Genomic DNA, 14,841 nt, shown 5'->3' with positions numbered 1-14,841 from the left:
ATATTGCAATAGACGTAAATGTTGATACAAGTTGTGACAAAGTTCTCCACAGTTTGACAAAACAACCCCAAAACAAGGACCACTTACTAGCTTTTTCTGAAGCTTTCAGCCGCATCACGTGTGTTTCATCGGTCGGTGGAGTTTGCTCAGTTGTTATGGCGATGGATTTGTTGACACAAGTAGCCGTTGTGCTCTCATCTAGAGCATGAAAGTTCATATTCGACCTTGGAAATAGTAGTTTGACACAACAATTGCAACTCATGGTCCACTTAAGAGCTGCAACTCACGATTATTGTCATTGTCGATTAATCTGCAGATTATTTTCTTGATTAATTGGTCTATAAAATGTCAGAAAATGGTGAAAAATGTTGATCAGTGTTTTCCAAAGCCCAAGATGACATCCTCAAATGTCTTGTTTTGACCACAACTCAAAGATATTCAGTTTACTGTCATAGAGGAGTAAAGAAACCAGAAAATCACATTTTAAAAGCTAGAATCAGAGAATATTGACTTTTTTTCTTTCAAAAAATTACTCAAACTTATTAAATATATTTTCAAGATTGTTGCCGATTAATTTAATAGTTGACAACTAATCGATTAACCGATTAATTGTTGCAGCTCTAGGCTACCTACTCGCATTTTACTGAGCTTTCAACTATATCGCACGTTTTTCCATCTGTAATTTTCATTTATGTGTCACTGAGCAAAGAAGGGATACTTAAAGGAACAGTGTGTAACAATTAGGGAGATCTATTGGCAGAAATGTAATATCATATTAATAACTATGTTTTGTTTAGTGTGTAATCACCAGATAATAAGAATCATTGTGTTTTCGTTACCTTGGAATGAGCTGTTTATATCTACGTAGGGAGTGGGTCCTCATGTTTCTACAGTAGCCCAGAACGGACAAACCAAACTCTGTTAACTTTTCCTGCTTGGGCCGAAGTCGATAACGTTACTCGCTCCCGTCGCCGCCGCCGCTCTCCCTCTCTTGCTTCACCACTCGCTCCCCACGTACATGCACACTCTACGCACTGCATCAGTTCCAAATGGCTCCAGAGAGGGCCTTTCGCATTCTTGTGTCGGCCACCGTAATTCTCAACACGCTTGGCACACGGGAGAGGCTTCAGTCGGGTTGCAATCTCATCACGTCACCCGCTAGATACCCCCCAGATCCTACACAATGCACCTTTAATATCACATGACATTTGGTTGTACTTTGTAAGTAGGGAAAAACTTTGTATGGAAACATTTAGTGCAATGCATATTCACTTGGCGAATAACATAACCGACATTATCTCACGTGATCACCCTGCTCGGCTCAAAAAGACACGTTCATAAAAATGTCGGAGATGGTATTTTTATTAGAGAATCCAATATTTTCTTCTTAAATACTTTTTGGTAGGCTGTATACTGCACAGTTTAATTAGGTCACTGGGGGGGAAGGTTTTGTACTTTGCACCATTTCCTGACTCCAGGAAGCAAAAGTTACCTTGTTGTGTTACTAAAAATTAACAGAGCAACTATCTCTTGATATAAACAATGCTTTGCCTTTTAGCAAAACTACCCTTTCCTTACTTCGATTGACGTAACACACCTAGAATCGACTGTCTTTAGTGGACATTTGGATGAGGTGACTGAAAAAAGGTGGCATCAATGGTCGATTCCCAGGTTCTGTGTAATAATCAAAACACAGCAGCCTTATTTGAGTTTTGTCATACACTGTTTACACATTAAACAGGCGAAATCTTGCGTGGCGGTGTCTCCTCCGTCTTTGTGTGTTTAGAGTGTGCTCGCTGATAAAATCTCCCTTGTTGCTACCGGAGTTTGATGGGCCAGTTGCCTCATAGCCTAATATGGGGGTACCCTCAGCGTTAGGCAGAGATCTCTGAGTCTCTGTCTTTTCCCCTCACTCTTGTCTCTCCCTCTCCTGTCTCTTTCCTTTCCATCTGTCCCTCTCTCTCTCTCTCTCTCTCTCTCTCTCCTCCTCAGGCGGGCTCTACTGATGTAGAGATCTCTCTCTCACTCCTTCTCTTCCTCTTGCTCTCTCTCTCTCTCTCTCTCTCTCTCTCATGCTCCTTCGCTCAAGCCTCCTCTCTCACTTTTATAACGCAGACTAAGAGGGATTGGAGCTTGGTGGTTTTTCTTCCTTTCTCGTCAGTATATCAGCCACTTTCTGTGCTACAGTAAGTAAACTGTTTACTACGAGTCCTTCCTGCTGTACTTGGACTGAGGAAACATCTTTTCATTCATTGCGTTTTGTGGCTGTAAAGGAACTACACTTTAAGATTGACATTTTTTAGCCTGATCAAGTGTTAACAGCAACAGCATTTTGAGTTCATTTCGCTGAATGTGTTGTTCAAAGATATGTATGAACTTATCTGCTACAGGATAACTTGAGAAAATGTGCATGAACATGGAAAAAGCAAACCTCAGTTGTGCAGATTTGGGGTCTCGTTGTGTAGAGAGGAAATACAGTTTGCACGATTTGAAAATGTACTTGAAGAAGATGGATCGAGGTGAAGTCATGGAGTAGTTGAGACGTTTAGAACAGCAGTCAGTTAAAAGATTGTCAAGTGTTAAACTTTAAGATTAGCAGCATAATTATGTAATATAACATAAAACAGTATAAGGTAGTACAGTTAGTAGTAACTAATGCCATCTTTTGTAAATCTCCAAGCAAAAAATATTGATGCTCTATTCGTCTGCATGTGGAACCAGGATTATTTTGTATGTCTAGAAACCATTCTTCAGGCTTATCTCAAACTGTCTGATCAGGACTGTGTTGCCGTTATGTATGAAGGAGAGCGTAGCGGCTCGCTGTATTATGACATCATGAGAACTGTAAGTGGGGGGAGTGGTGGTGTGGAGGGGTCCCACTGGGTGCTCTGGGTAATGGGTTCCAGGTTGTTTTGGCCCTCAAGATGACCCCAATTTGTTTTTCTCTCCCAGACTCTCTCTCTCCAACTCCTCTGTCATATTTCTTCTCCTGCTATACTTCCTCTGCTCTCCGCTGGCTTTTCCATTCGGTTTCTTTCTCCTTCTGAAACTTCCCTTTCCCTCTTAAATCATATTTTGGATTCTACCAACCAGTAAAAGCCTCAACTCTTTTCTCGTTCTTTTAACCACAAGTAAAGTCGTTAGTATCTCAGCTTGACTGCATATACTGCATAATACTATACGCAATAACTGCATGAATACCTACAGTCTTCTTAAATAGCTGTCTTATGGGACGCTCTACATGTTGCCTTTCTGCTGCAGTTTATAATGGTTAGATATTCCTGCATGAACTGGATAACTGGATGTAGATCTGCCACTAAGTGGGTGATTGTAACAGAATTATATTTGTTTGACATGAGTTTGACTCTGTAATAAAGCCTAAGGGCGCTTTCACAAGCCAACATTTAGTTCATTTTAATCAAACTCTGATGCGGTTCGTTTGGGGCAGTTGTGAACGCAGTAATCGTACTCTGGTGCGGACCAAAACAACCGGTCCGAGACTGCTTGCTAGAGGTGATCTCGGACCGTTTCTAAGCGAACCAAAATGTAGGCTGCCTCTGTGGGCATTTGTTGAGATGGACACGGGTAAACGACAGGTTAACATGAGTGGGAGAAGACTGTCCTGGACTTCTGCAGAAGTCTGGTGTTTGCTTGACGTCTGGGCCGATGAAAACATACAGAATATGCTAAATAAAGACCACAGAAATGGTAACATTTATAAAGTAATTTGAGATAAACTGGAGGAGAAGGGATTTTTTTGTGCACAGTAGATCACTGCCGATTCAAAGTGGAAAAACTTTGACAGCAATATATCAAAGTCAGTGATTCCCTCCATAGAAGTGTCAGCTCTCGAGACGAAAAAGATGAATTTGCTCCTTCGTACGCGCCCCTCAGCAAATTATTATTTTTTTTATTTGGTCCGCTTTAATTTATGCACTGTGAAACCGAACCAGACTAAATAGAAAACTAACCAAAAGTATGAATTTCACTCTGATTCTGACCAGCCAAATGGACTATGGCTTGTGAAAGCTCCATTAGAAACCAATACAACACTTGCATTGATTTACTTAATCAAGCTCTGTTTATTGTCCTCGTTTCCCATAAATTGCTGCGGTGCAGCTGGTGAGCAACATGCTATCATAACTAAAACTATGAACAGACCAAGGCTGAATAACGACAGACGTTTCCTTCATTAGGAATCACCTACTGTGACTCCTTTTGTTGTAACAACGATAATATAATATATAATATTAATATCTAATCCCCTTTAAGCGTCTTCCACAAAGCACACAGTAACATTATCTGCTGAAATGGTGACCTGGCATTTCACAAGTGTGACTAAGCACAACTTGTCATTCCCTCTCTACTCTCTAGTCCCTCTGGTCTAATTCGATTAGTTAGTCCTTTCCTGTAAATGTGTCTTTTTCCTCCTTGTTCTCCTCTGATTTTTCCCTGCTGGCTCTAAAAGGGGTCGATGACCAGCGAAGGCAGCCACCGACTGATAATCTGTGTGTTTGTTTTCTTGTTTTCATCTTTGCAGTGCTGCTTATCTTAGTTAAAGCAGTGCGCAGTATGTTGTTGTTGTGTTGTTCAAGGCTAACATCTGCATTCGAGTTTTCTAATAAATCACATGCAGTTTGCTGAGTGTTCCCCTCTGCTCTCGACTTCTCTGTGACACACACACATAAAGTACACACAATAAAGCCCTAAGCCTGTTAAAGGTGTGAAGCGGTGCCCAGCTCTTGGATCTTTGTTGGAACGGCTCCTTGTGAAATTCAACAGGGGATTATGATTCAAGTCACCCTTGGCCTCCCTCTCCGTGTTCTCTGCTGTGTTTTTCTCCTCTTCATCTCCTTTTTTGTCTTTTCCTGCTGCACTGTCCTTTCTCAAAACCCTCCTCTCCCTCATCTTTTACTTTTCACCTCCTCTTCCACTCCATCTTTTTTTGCTCTCTCTTCTTCATTCTGCTCCGTTGAACTCGTCTTCCTGTTTTGACAAACCTTCCGCAAACCATGTCGACCTCTTTTATAATTGTTTTTTTTTTTCTTTCTATCATTCTAACCTTTTCTACTTCTGTCGTTCATCCTCATTAATTCTCTTTCCCTCTTGTTCCCTTCATCTTCCTCGCCATCTCCACCCCATTTTAGCAAAGTAGTTTGAATAAATAAAGAAAAAAAGTGCCTAATCCTAGGGAGTAGCTGGTTTAAATGTATGGTTCTGGACAGGCCACCATGTTATTGATACAACTGTGCATGTCCTCCTGTCTAGACCCAGTTATTCAAATGCTGTATGGAAGTCTGATTCTATAACTAGGGCTTGGGGCAGCAGGTCATAAGTGGTATTATGAGCTAAAATGAATAATTCAAATCTAATTAAAGCTTTGGAATAAAGCTGTCAATGTCTGTTAAATAAGTTTATTACAGGGCTTTGTTGAATACTCGATTCTGATTGGTTAATCACAGCGTCTTACGGCCTGTTATTTCTTTAAAGCAGACCGTTGCTATGGGGTTTGATGTCGGACTCTGGCGGATCCCTTTTGTGTCAAATTATTGATTTCTTAAGTAAGTAGCCATGTAACAAGCGGGATAGCGTGTCATTGTTGTGAAATAAACTTCAGGGCGATGCAAGTTCCCTCTGCATTGCCCTGTCAGGTTTTATTTCCCAACAATGACCGGCTCGCTGTACATTATCCCTTACATATGTACCCTTTGAGATCTCCTCTTTTTAATAATCTAGAATTTATATTATCTTTCTTTTAAATGCTTTTTCCTATTTGTATTAATTTAGTCCACTTTTTTCATGTAACTGCCAAAGCAAATGTCAGCGAATAGTTCAGTCTCCAGCTATTGGGAATCCCAGAGAAAAGCCTTTCCTAAAAACTTTTGGGGGTTCCCAAACGCCCACACACGTTTACAACATTTGCAGTGCAGTATTGCATGAGTCTAACTCCTAGAAATGTTAGCACAACCCACCCACTGAGCCACAGAGGACCTGATCTAAGATGTGACTCACACAAGAGGGGTTTTCTCTCCAGGCTTACTCTGTCTAATAACAAACGCCAATGCTTTTTGTGTTATAACCAAAGGCATCTTATTGTTATCTTTTGTCACATAAGTTGATGCATCAATTTTTGGTTTGATACCATTTGTTACACAGATTTGGTGCTAAATTTAACCATTTTTTTTACCACTCGAGAATTGATAAAAATGATCAATAATCCCTCCAAAATACCACATCAAGACACCAAGACCTCGAGGAACACCATAGAAAAAGCCATGCTGTGATTTGGTATCAAAAACTTTTGACATTTGGCATTTCGGCAAGAATTGCATCTTTCGGCGATTGGATGGCGAGCACTTCTGTTCTGCGCTGTGATTATCCTAGAGGTCACAAAAGGTCATTTTATACAGTGAGGTCACGTTTAAAAAAAAAATGGTCTTACTACAATGAAATGGCTACTATGGGGACTAACATCATCACACATGAATACAATTGGGCTCATTGGATCCACAAGAGTCAGCTTTCCAGTAATACCCGATTTATGCAATTCCAAGATGGTTTAGGGACTCCGATAGGCAGAAACCATTTTTAGAATAGGCGAAAATAACACATTTACTGCATAGTTTTTGCCCAAAACTGCATGGTATTATCATAACATGGACATGTCTGTAAAGGGGAGACTCATGGGTACCAATAGAACCCATTTTCATTCACATATCTTGAGGTCAGAGGTCAAGGGACCCCTTTGAAAATGGCCATGCCGGTCTTTCCTTGCCAAAATTTAGCCCAACTCTGAAACATTATTTAGCCTCCTTTCTGACAAGCTAACATGCCATGGTTGGTACCAATAGATGTCTTAGGTTGTCTAGTTTCATTTGATACCAGTATCTCCTGTAAGTCTGCTAGAGCCTCTTAAAGACAGTAATGTCTGGTCTCAGTGGGTTGACAATACTGAAACTCCCATAAAGACAATGTTTCGTAACCTTTGGACCAAGCCAAGGCATTGAGTATGAGCTCATGCATGAATAGGAGGTTTGATTATAGTGTATGGTTAACGTCCATCTCTAAATGCGCTGTAAGTGCGTGAATGTTAGTGTGAATGCATTGCTGCCCAAACCTTGCTAATTTTCTCATTGACTTGATTTTGTAATCTCTCATTAATAACTTAGGTTTCAGTTGGATTATGATTTACTTAATGTGTTTTCATAAGGGAGAGTTGTTCAAGTGTCTGTATGTATTTCATCCCATACTCAGACATAGGGCTCCTCTAGTCTAAGCAACACTGACTCAAGTGCATGGACCACCTACACACACATATAATATAGTCACATAAACTCAGATAGAACTTTGTATGCTCAAAAAGCACATAAATACACAGAGCATACAGCAAATACATATGTATACACACAGCCTGTACGTGTACACTCATAAAAAAACACACATGTATACATATGTAATCTTTATCTACGTACACATAACTACACTCAAATGAGCCCAGCGCCCAGTCAGCAGTGAGACAGTCCAGACTCAGGCTGCAGGAAAGCAAACATTACCTTGTGGAGACAGAAAACGGCAGAAAAGGTCAGAGCAGAGCAGGACAGTGCAGAGAGGTTGTCTGTTTCTTGGTGATGCAAACCAGGATTAGGAGTCGCTTGGGATAAAGAGGGTGATGCGCCGTCTGTGCACATAAAACGTTTCACATGTTCAAACCCGAGAGGTGGGGATGTCTGCTTGGCATGTTTGGGTGTGCTTGGTTTACGGCTTTTGATTTGGTTGTCCAGGATGGGTGGGGTTAGGGTGTCTGGGTGCTGAGATACCAGAGCTGCTGAACATACCTGGCTCCTCACCGACTTTTCAAATAGACACAGGAGCAGTCCATTTAAAACGCTCTCGTCGCTTTGGGTGGGCATCGTGCACATTTTCTTCATTTCTCTCAGGCAGTTTCGTCGGCTCCATTTTCACTGCATTAAAGCAAACAGTCCATGAAGGATTTTTAGGAATACGGGGCTTTTTCTCAGGCCTAAACCTTTCAGTGATCTACAGTACTGCAAGAATGAAGGAGTGGAGAGATTCAGCTGAGTTTTATTGAGTTCATATTGCTCCGCCAAAATCATTTCTCGCCAGGCAGAAACATTGAGCTGTCGAGTTGCAACATTAAAATCGCTGAATTGAATTCTTTCAAGAGTCAGTTTCTGTTTTTTTAAGTCTGAATCTTTATATCTAAAAGTATAAACTGTACACTTTATTGGTAATAACATCTATGTTGTCCCCTTTTCTCCCTTATGTTCCATGTTTCTCAGAGTAAATGGTGGCCTTATTTTGGTCATGATGTGACCTTAAATCTTTGGCTGCTAATCTTTACTATTAAGAAAGTGTAAGTTGAGACATTTAAATTGGATGAAATGAGGAAATTAAGCCATATCCTGCAGTTTTTTCATCCTGTTCAGAACCCTCTTATTATATGCTCGCTTGCATCAATCTTAAAGAGGATTTATTATGCTATTTGTTTTTTTTTTTTTTTGTGAATGTAAAAGGTCTGCAAAGTTACAAAGCCCAAAGTCCACACCAAAGGGAGTTGCTCTCCCCCACAGAAACACTGCTCCTGAACTGCCTGAAGCACCTTGCTTGAAGTCCTGCCTTTTCGTCCGTAACGCGGTGATGTCACCAAGTAACATATTTGCATAATACTTTGCCTAGTGGCTAGTTTAGTACGGCCTCAAACAAAGCTAGCTAGAGCGGAGCTCAGGAGCTCAAACAGAGCGTTTCAGGGGAAAAGAGGTGCTGCAGCACAGCCGGTATGAGAAAAATAAAGCGTTTTTGCATATTAAAGCATGTAAATATGTTCTAGTAGAAACCCAAAATACAAGAATGCGCCTGAAAATTAGCATAATAGGTCCTCTTTAAGGTGATTTTAGTTTCATATCATGTATATAAGGTACATTTCTACAAGTTTTGTTTTCAAGTAAAACCACTTGAATCCTGTCCCTTCTTGCAAAGGGAATTCACCCAAGTTTTATAAATGAACTCTTTAAGACCCAAAATAGCCAAAATACACTGACAAACGTCAACTTGCTCAGTGGAGGAAGGGTTAAGGCTGACGTCTCTCCCAGTGACCTCAGCTCTGAGTCCACAGACCAGAATAACAGAGTTCTTTTAACGCTGACCCCTCTCTGACCTTGGCTGACCTCGACCCTCCACGATGCTGCTAAAAGTAGAATTCAGTCAGAACCATGTATTTTTATTCCTTGAATGTCAGCTTCGTGGGAGAGTATGTGGGGGGTGGCAGCGGGGTACTAACGCAATGATTTCTCTAATCCCATGCGAGTACTTCGGTGCGTTCAATTGCATGATATCATTACCAGATAAAGGTTTGTGGCCTGGTGTGTGTTTTTTTGTGAATGCATGACAACAGTGGGAGGGAAAACGTACCGTACAGACACACACTACAATACGGCGTTTCACAGACAGCTGGGCTACATTCATACATTGTATTGGGGGATCTGTGCTTTGGAGTACTGGGCAGAGTAATTGAAGAGGAGTGTGTGTGTGAATGAGAGACGGTGTCAGTGTGGGAGTATGTGAGTGTGTGTGTGGCGGGCCAGGGACATCAAAGCTAAGAGGTCGAGGTGTCGGTGGTTGGATTTCAGAGAGACGGCTTCGGCCTCTCCAGTGTGCTGCATGCTCATACATACAGTATGCGTCTGGTATGATATACATAATGGCACGGGCATGAGTCAGAGTGTGTTTGCATGTCTGGATGTTAGCATGTGGACATATGTGTGGTGCATTCCTGCTCAAAGTTCAGTAGATCTGCGTGGTGCACCACAGTGCCCCCTGTTAATCCCTTCCCAGAATGGCTGTTGCCAGGCAGAGAAATTATCCAACAGGCACTGATGGGACTTCATGACAAACTCATTCATAACCGGAGTTTACGTGCACTGATTGTCAGTAATATGAAAGTTATAGCTTGTTTGTATATTGGCGTCTTTCATAATTATTCCATATTTTATTAATTGATGAATATACTTTGAATCCAGTCCTCACAGGTTTGACCCCCGTCCTTGAGAAAGTCCAACTCTCTGAACTCTTCAGGTGGCGGCAAGCCTCAAAATAGGATCCAACCACACTGGACAGTTAGATTGTTGATGCCATTTTACAGTGGCTAAACTGACTGAACAAAAAGCTGTCTGTTAAATTGAAAGGTAGAATTATAAATAGTAAGAAAAATCTGTTTAGAGTTTTGTTTCAGTTTTACTAACTGTTATGAAAGAACATTAATATCAAATAATACCAAAACATATTTTAATTAAATAATAAAATAAAATAAAATAAAATAAAATAAATAAATATTTGTTTTTATTTTACAGACACAATTCTGACTGAAAGGGAAAAATAAATCCCTTTTGCATGTACACTTTACTCCTCAATCTTTTTTCAGGCAAGGACCCCTTACAAGTTTGAGAATTTACCGAGGACCCCCTCATGTATGTCCCTTCGAATAATTTGACGCAGCCTAGTTTTTACACACCTGTACTCTTATGTGAAAGAACAACACAAGAGAAATGTATTAGAAAGATATTAGACATGTATTAAACATATTTGCAGATTCTAAAAGTTATAAATTTGTTAGATCAAGATGTTATCTATGAACTATTATACCGACCCATTCGTCAGAAAACATTTAGGTATTGTACTTTGAATGTCAGCGTTTCTGAACCAAAAAAAAGTTTCATAAATACATTTCACATCAGCCTCGTATCACACTTGCAGAAACGCACAATGCCACGTGGTTAATGTTGTGAAACAATGGATTAGGTTTAGGTTTTTTAGTTAAAAAACATCATGGTTTTGTGTTAAAATAATAACCTACCAACAATACGTAACAACTCTAACAATATAACTACCAACGGCCTTTAGCGGACTTTTTTACATAACTTTACGTAACAAGCGTTCATGTAACATCGTTACCTAAAACATCGTAACATAAAACATCATCACATAAAACAATGTTATGTAAAACATTAAGTCAAACAACATCAGGTAAAAAACACTTAGCGAAAAAGTCACGTAAAAAATTCACGTAAACATTTTTTCACATAACACGTCACGTAAACAACATCACGTAAACAACATCACGTAAACAACATCACGTAAACAACGTCACGTAAACAACATCACGTAAACAACGTCACGTAAACAACGTCACGTAAACAACGTCACGTAAACAACGTCACGTAAACAACGTCACGTGAACGTCATGTAAAACAATGTTACGTAAACGACGTCACGTAAACGACGTCACGTAAACAACGTTGCTCAAACAACGTCACGTCCAACGTCACGTCAAACAACGTCACGTCAAACAACGTCACGTAAAACAACGTCACGTAAAACAACGTCACGTAAAACAACGTCACGTAAAGTCCGCGTTTACTTTTGGTTTCACACGGGACACAAACATGTGCGCTTCATTACAAATGCAAATTTCTATGCAGCACTGTAACAAAATGATTATTGCTGCATTAGCAAAACAGACTTTGACCGTTTACTGGTATAGAATTGTGAAACAAGAGTTATATTGTTGAAATTACCTTAACTTACTGTAAGTGGAGCTCAATCAGTGCAGCTGCCTCTAGCATTTACAAGTTACCTTCACTGAGCTTAAGCCATTAGCATTTCCTGTACACACACACAGTGTAACATGAGAAACAGAGCTGTATTAGTGGCAGTTGACTCATACTGTATAGCTATAGTTCTGCTTACTGACTAAATGGCGACGTCAGTGTTACTGTAACTCACCCGGAAGAAGGACAAGATGGATTTATTGCTATTGGATGACCTGTACTTAAGTAATTGAGCTGAAATGTAATTACCTCCCCCATGCCTGATGCAACTGTGGCTACATTACACAAAAGAGTGCTTTCTGTCCTTCTTCCTGCCCGCCTACATTACAGTGATATTTTTTTTTATACTGAGATTAAAAAGCATTAGTGAAAATGGACAATTTGGTTGATTTATTAAATTATTTACCTTTTAATGGACCAGTTAATAGCTTGCTCACTCCCCCACTCACTCCTTCACACCTGCACTCACTCACTCACTCATTCATTCACTGGTTCCTTTCATTTTAATTCAGTTATTTATGGATTCACTTGTCTTGGGACGTCTGTGAAACTTGAAAATCAGAAGATCGAAGAGAAATTTTTCTCCCTTACATAAACACTTTGAAACATTTCCACTCTTTGGGATGTGTAGATACTTTTGACCATGATTTGTTGGTGTGCATGTCCATACACTCTACTACTACTACTACTGCGTTTTTGTGATTTTTGAAGGAAAGTCGGTTTGTGTTTGCGAAGATGAGTTTGTTTGTTTGTTTGTGTGTCGTTTGTGAAGACAGCTGCTTTGTGTCCATCAAGCACCACATTCCCTGCAATGTCCTTTTTGAAGTCAGGCTCTCTTACAAACGTATACACACTCATACAACTAGCTTTTTCTGCTTCATTATTCACATGTTTCAGACTCTGTGTCTGTGTGTTAAAGTAGAAATCAAAATCTTGAATGTAACCCGCACAAAACTTCAACTGCAGTGTAATTATCTTTTTGGCTATGTTGAACCTTTATTTAGACAGTGGTCATCTCTAGTTGCCTTAATAAAGCGTTTAACTGCCATAACTGCCGTCATAAGCAGGACAGCTTGCAGAGAGACAGACTCAATAAAAATATTGTATTGTTTGGCACAGTAGAGTAGTGGTTTTTAGAGACACAAATATAAAAAGTCCATATTAGCTGTTGTTTAGTGCTGTTTGCAGCCACTTGGTAATTTTGATATTTCTGTCGCTTTGATACTCAGTACTAAAATATTCAAGCGATGTAAAATAGCATAGAAACTAATCTACCCGTAAACCCTTTTGGGGGTTTTATTTGTTTATTAGTTACGGGAAAACAGCCTCAATTAAGTGATTTTACATTTTTAAATGTAGGGTAAATAACAGAGGCATGAGTGCTATGTATGACCCAGGCCAAGTCGTTTGCTTTTTACATGTGGAAAAATACACTGTTAATATAGTAGACTTCATGTAAGTTCAGCGGAGATGCTGATAGAAAAAAAATGAGGCTTTTTACCAGAAATGTGAGTCAGTGAATGTTCTGGATAAGGAAAGAAAACACTGGTGTAAACGTGTTTAATGACGGTTTCTTTTATTTCATAATGTTGCTGAAACAACAGCTTGTAATAAGCTTGTTGCAGGAATGCAGGTCAATACAGTAGGTCTCACATAATTGGCTTGTTACCAAAAGAGAAAAGGAGTGTGCGTGTCTCACCCTTTCTCTCCGTCTCCCTCTCGCTGGCTCTCTCACTCTCTAAACGTGCAGGCCGGTCGGTCTCCTTTCCCTCGGGATGGCCCAGATCTGACAACAGCTAGGCCTACACCCCATGCAGGAAACCCATCCCACTGAGACAAGTAGCGGGATGTGTTTTATGTGTGTTTGCGTGTGTGTGTGTGTGTGTTGTGCCATGCCGCTGCGAGTACTTAATACAAACAGGACATATTTTAAAAGAGCACAGATTCACTTAATTCTGAGAATTTACACATTAATCCTGGAGGAGGTGATGGCCTTCATCTACCTCCTCCTACCATTATTATGAAGCAGTGCTGATTGACGATTACACCCAAGCTGTATTTTCTCATTAAACTTGTATTCCATTCATCCCCCCACTTTGTCACCAGCATCGATTTTTGTTCAATTTTGTAATATCCACCCCTGCTGAAGGCATTAGCGCCCACTCAGAGTGCCACAAAATGTTGCCGTAATGGCTTTTCTTTGAAATCTGTGCCAGAAGAGCTCTACTGCAGGTTCACTCAAGGACAAAGTGCAAGTCAACCGCTTTGGATAAGTGTTTCCTTTTATGTCGGATGGATTTTGTTCCAAGAAGAGTGTGAACTAAAGTGAGGAGGAGGCTTTTCTTTAAGGTCAAAACGTTCGCTTGGTTCAAACTCCTCCGTAACATCTCTTCTTTTCTCTCTTGCCTCCCATCTTCTTCCTCTACATCTCCCCGTTATTCTGCCTCTCTATATACCTACCTACGTACACTATGTCTGTCTCACTCTGATGCCTTCTGTCTGGATCTCTTTCCCACCTTTCTTCCTATCTATTATGTGCCTCAGCGGTATTTCTCTCTATTAATTCCTTCTTTTCACGCTTTGATTTCTGTTCCGCCGAGAGGAAATTGCTTCCTGTAATGACCACAGCCGAGAAGCTGATGACAATGACCTCTGATTCAAACGTTACATAACAGCCTGGAAGTGTGAAAAAAACAGCACCGGATGAGGTGAATGTTTGCCGGGAAAGCTCTTTCATCTCAGTTATTCTGTTGATGCATACTTTAAGGATGATAAAGCAGAATCGGCTTCACCACTTGGAACCCTTTATTTATATAAATAACCTTAATTTTAAGTGAGTAAGTGACCCATTTGTCAACGGCTGTCTCAACAGGTTAACAACTATGTGCAGGACAGAGAGGAACTCAGCCTGATTCATCCCGCCAAAAAGCTCCTGCTGTCTGGATGCGTGTGTCTCAGGGAGTCTCGCTGGCCATCACACACCGTCGGCGCCGGCCCAGCCAGACCGGACCTGAACCGCTGCCTCAATCCCTGGTGTTGTCATCCTTCCCATCCACTTAGGTTTGTAGCCACTGTTTGTTATTAACAGTTAAACATTTAGATCGGGGTTTTTCAAAGACAAAGCTTTCGAAAAAAAGGCACCCCTTCACCCCCTCTTTATTTACTTGCTTAGTTTCATTCAATTCCTGGATGCCTATTGGATCATGATTATGTTATT

General features: G+C 40.4%; 1 protein-coding gene across 8 annotated transcripts in view; it reads left to right on the top strand.

The window, feature by feature from the left end:
- plce1 (phospholipase C, epsilon 1) overlaps window positions 1-14,841 on the top strand; it is a 96,398-nt gene that overhangs the window by 31,920 nt on the left and 49,637 nt on the right. For all 8 annotated transcript variants that reach the window (XM_037754320.1, XM_037754319.1, XM_037754318.1 and 5 more), the window contains exon 6: window positions 14,497-14,684. In XM_037754320.1, the coding sequence (XP_037610248.1) occupies window positions 14,497-14,684 (188 nt within the window). The remainder of the gene's footprint in view (window positions 1-14,496; window positions 14,685-14,841) is intronic.

Source organism: Sebastes umbrosus, chromosome 20 (assembly GCF_015220745.1).
Source record: "Sebastes umbrosus isolate fSebUmb1 chromosome 20, fSebUmb1.pri, whole genome shotgun sequence".
NCBI lineage: Eukaryota > Metazoa > Chordata > Actinopteri > Perciformes > Sebastidae > Sebastes > Sebastes umbrosus.
Note: the sequence above shows the minus strand (reverse complement) of the source record. Positions and strands in the feature narration are given on the sequence as shown.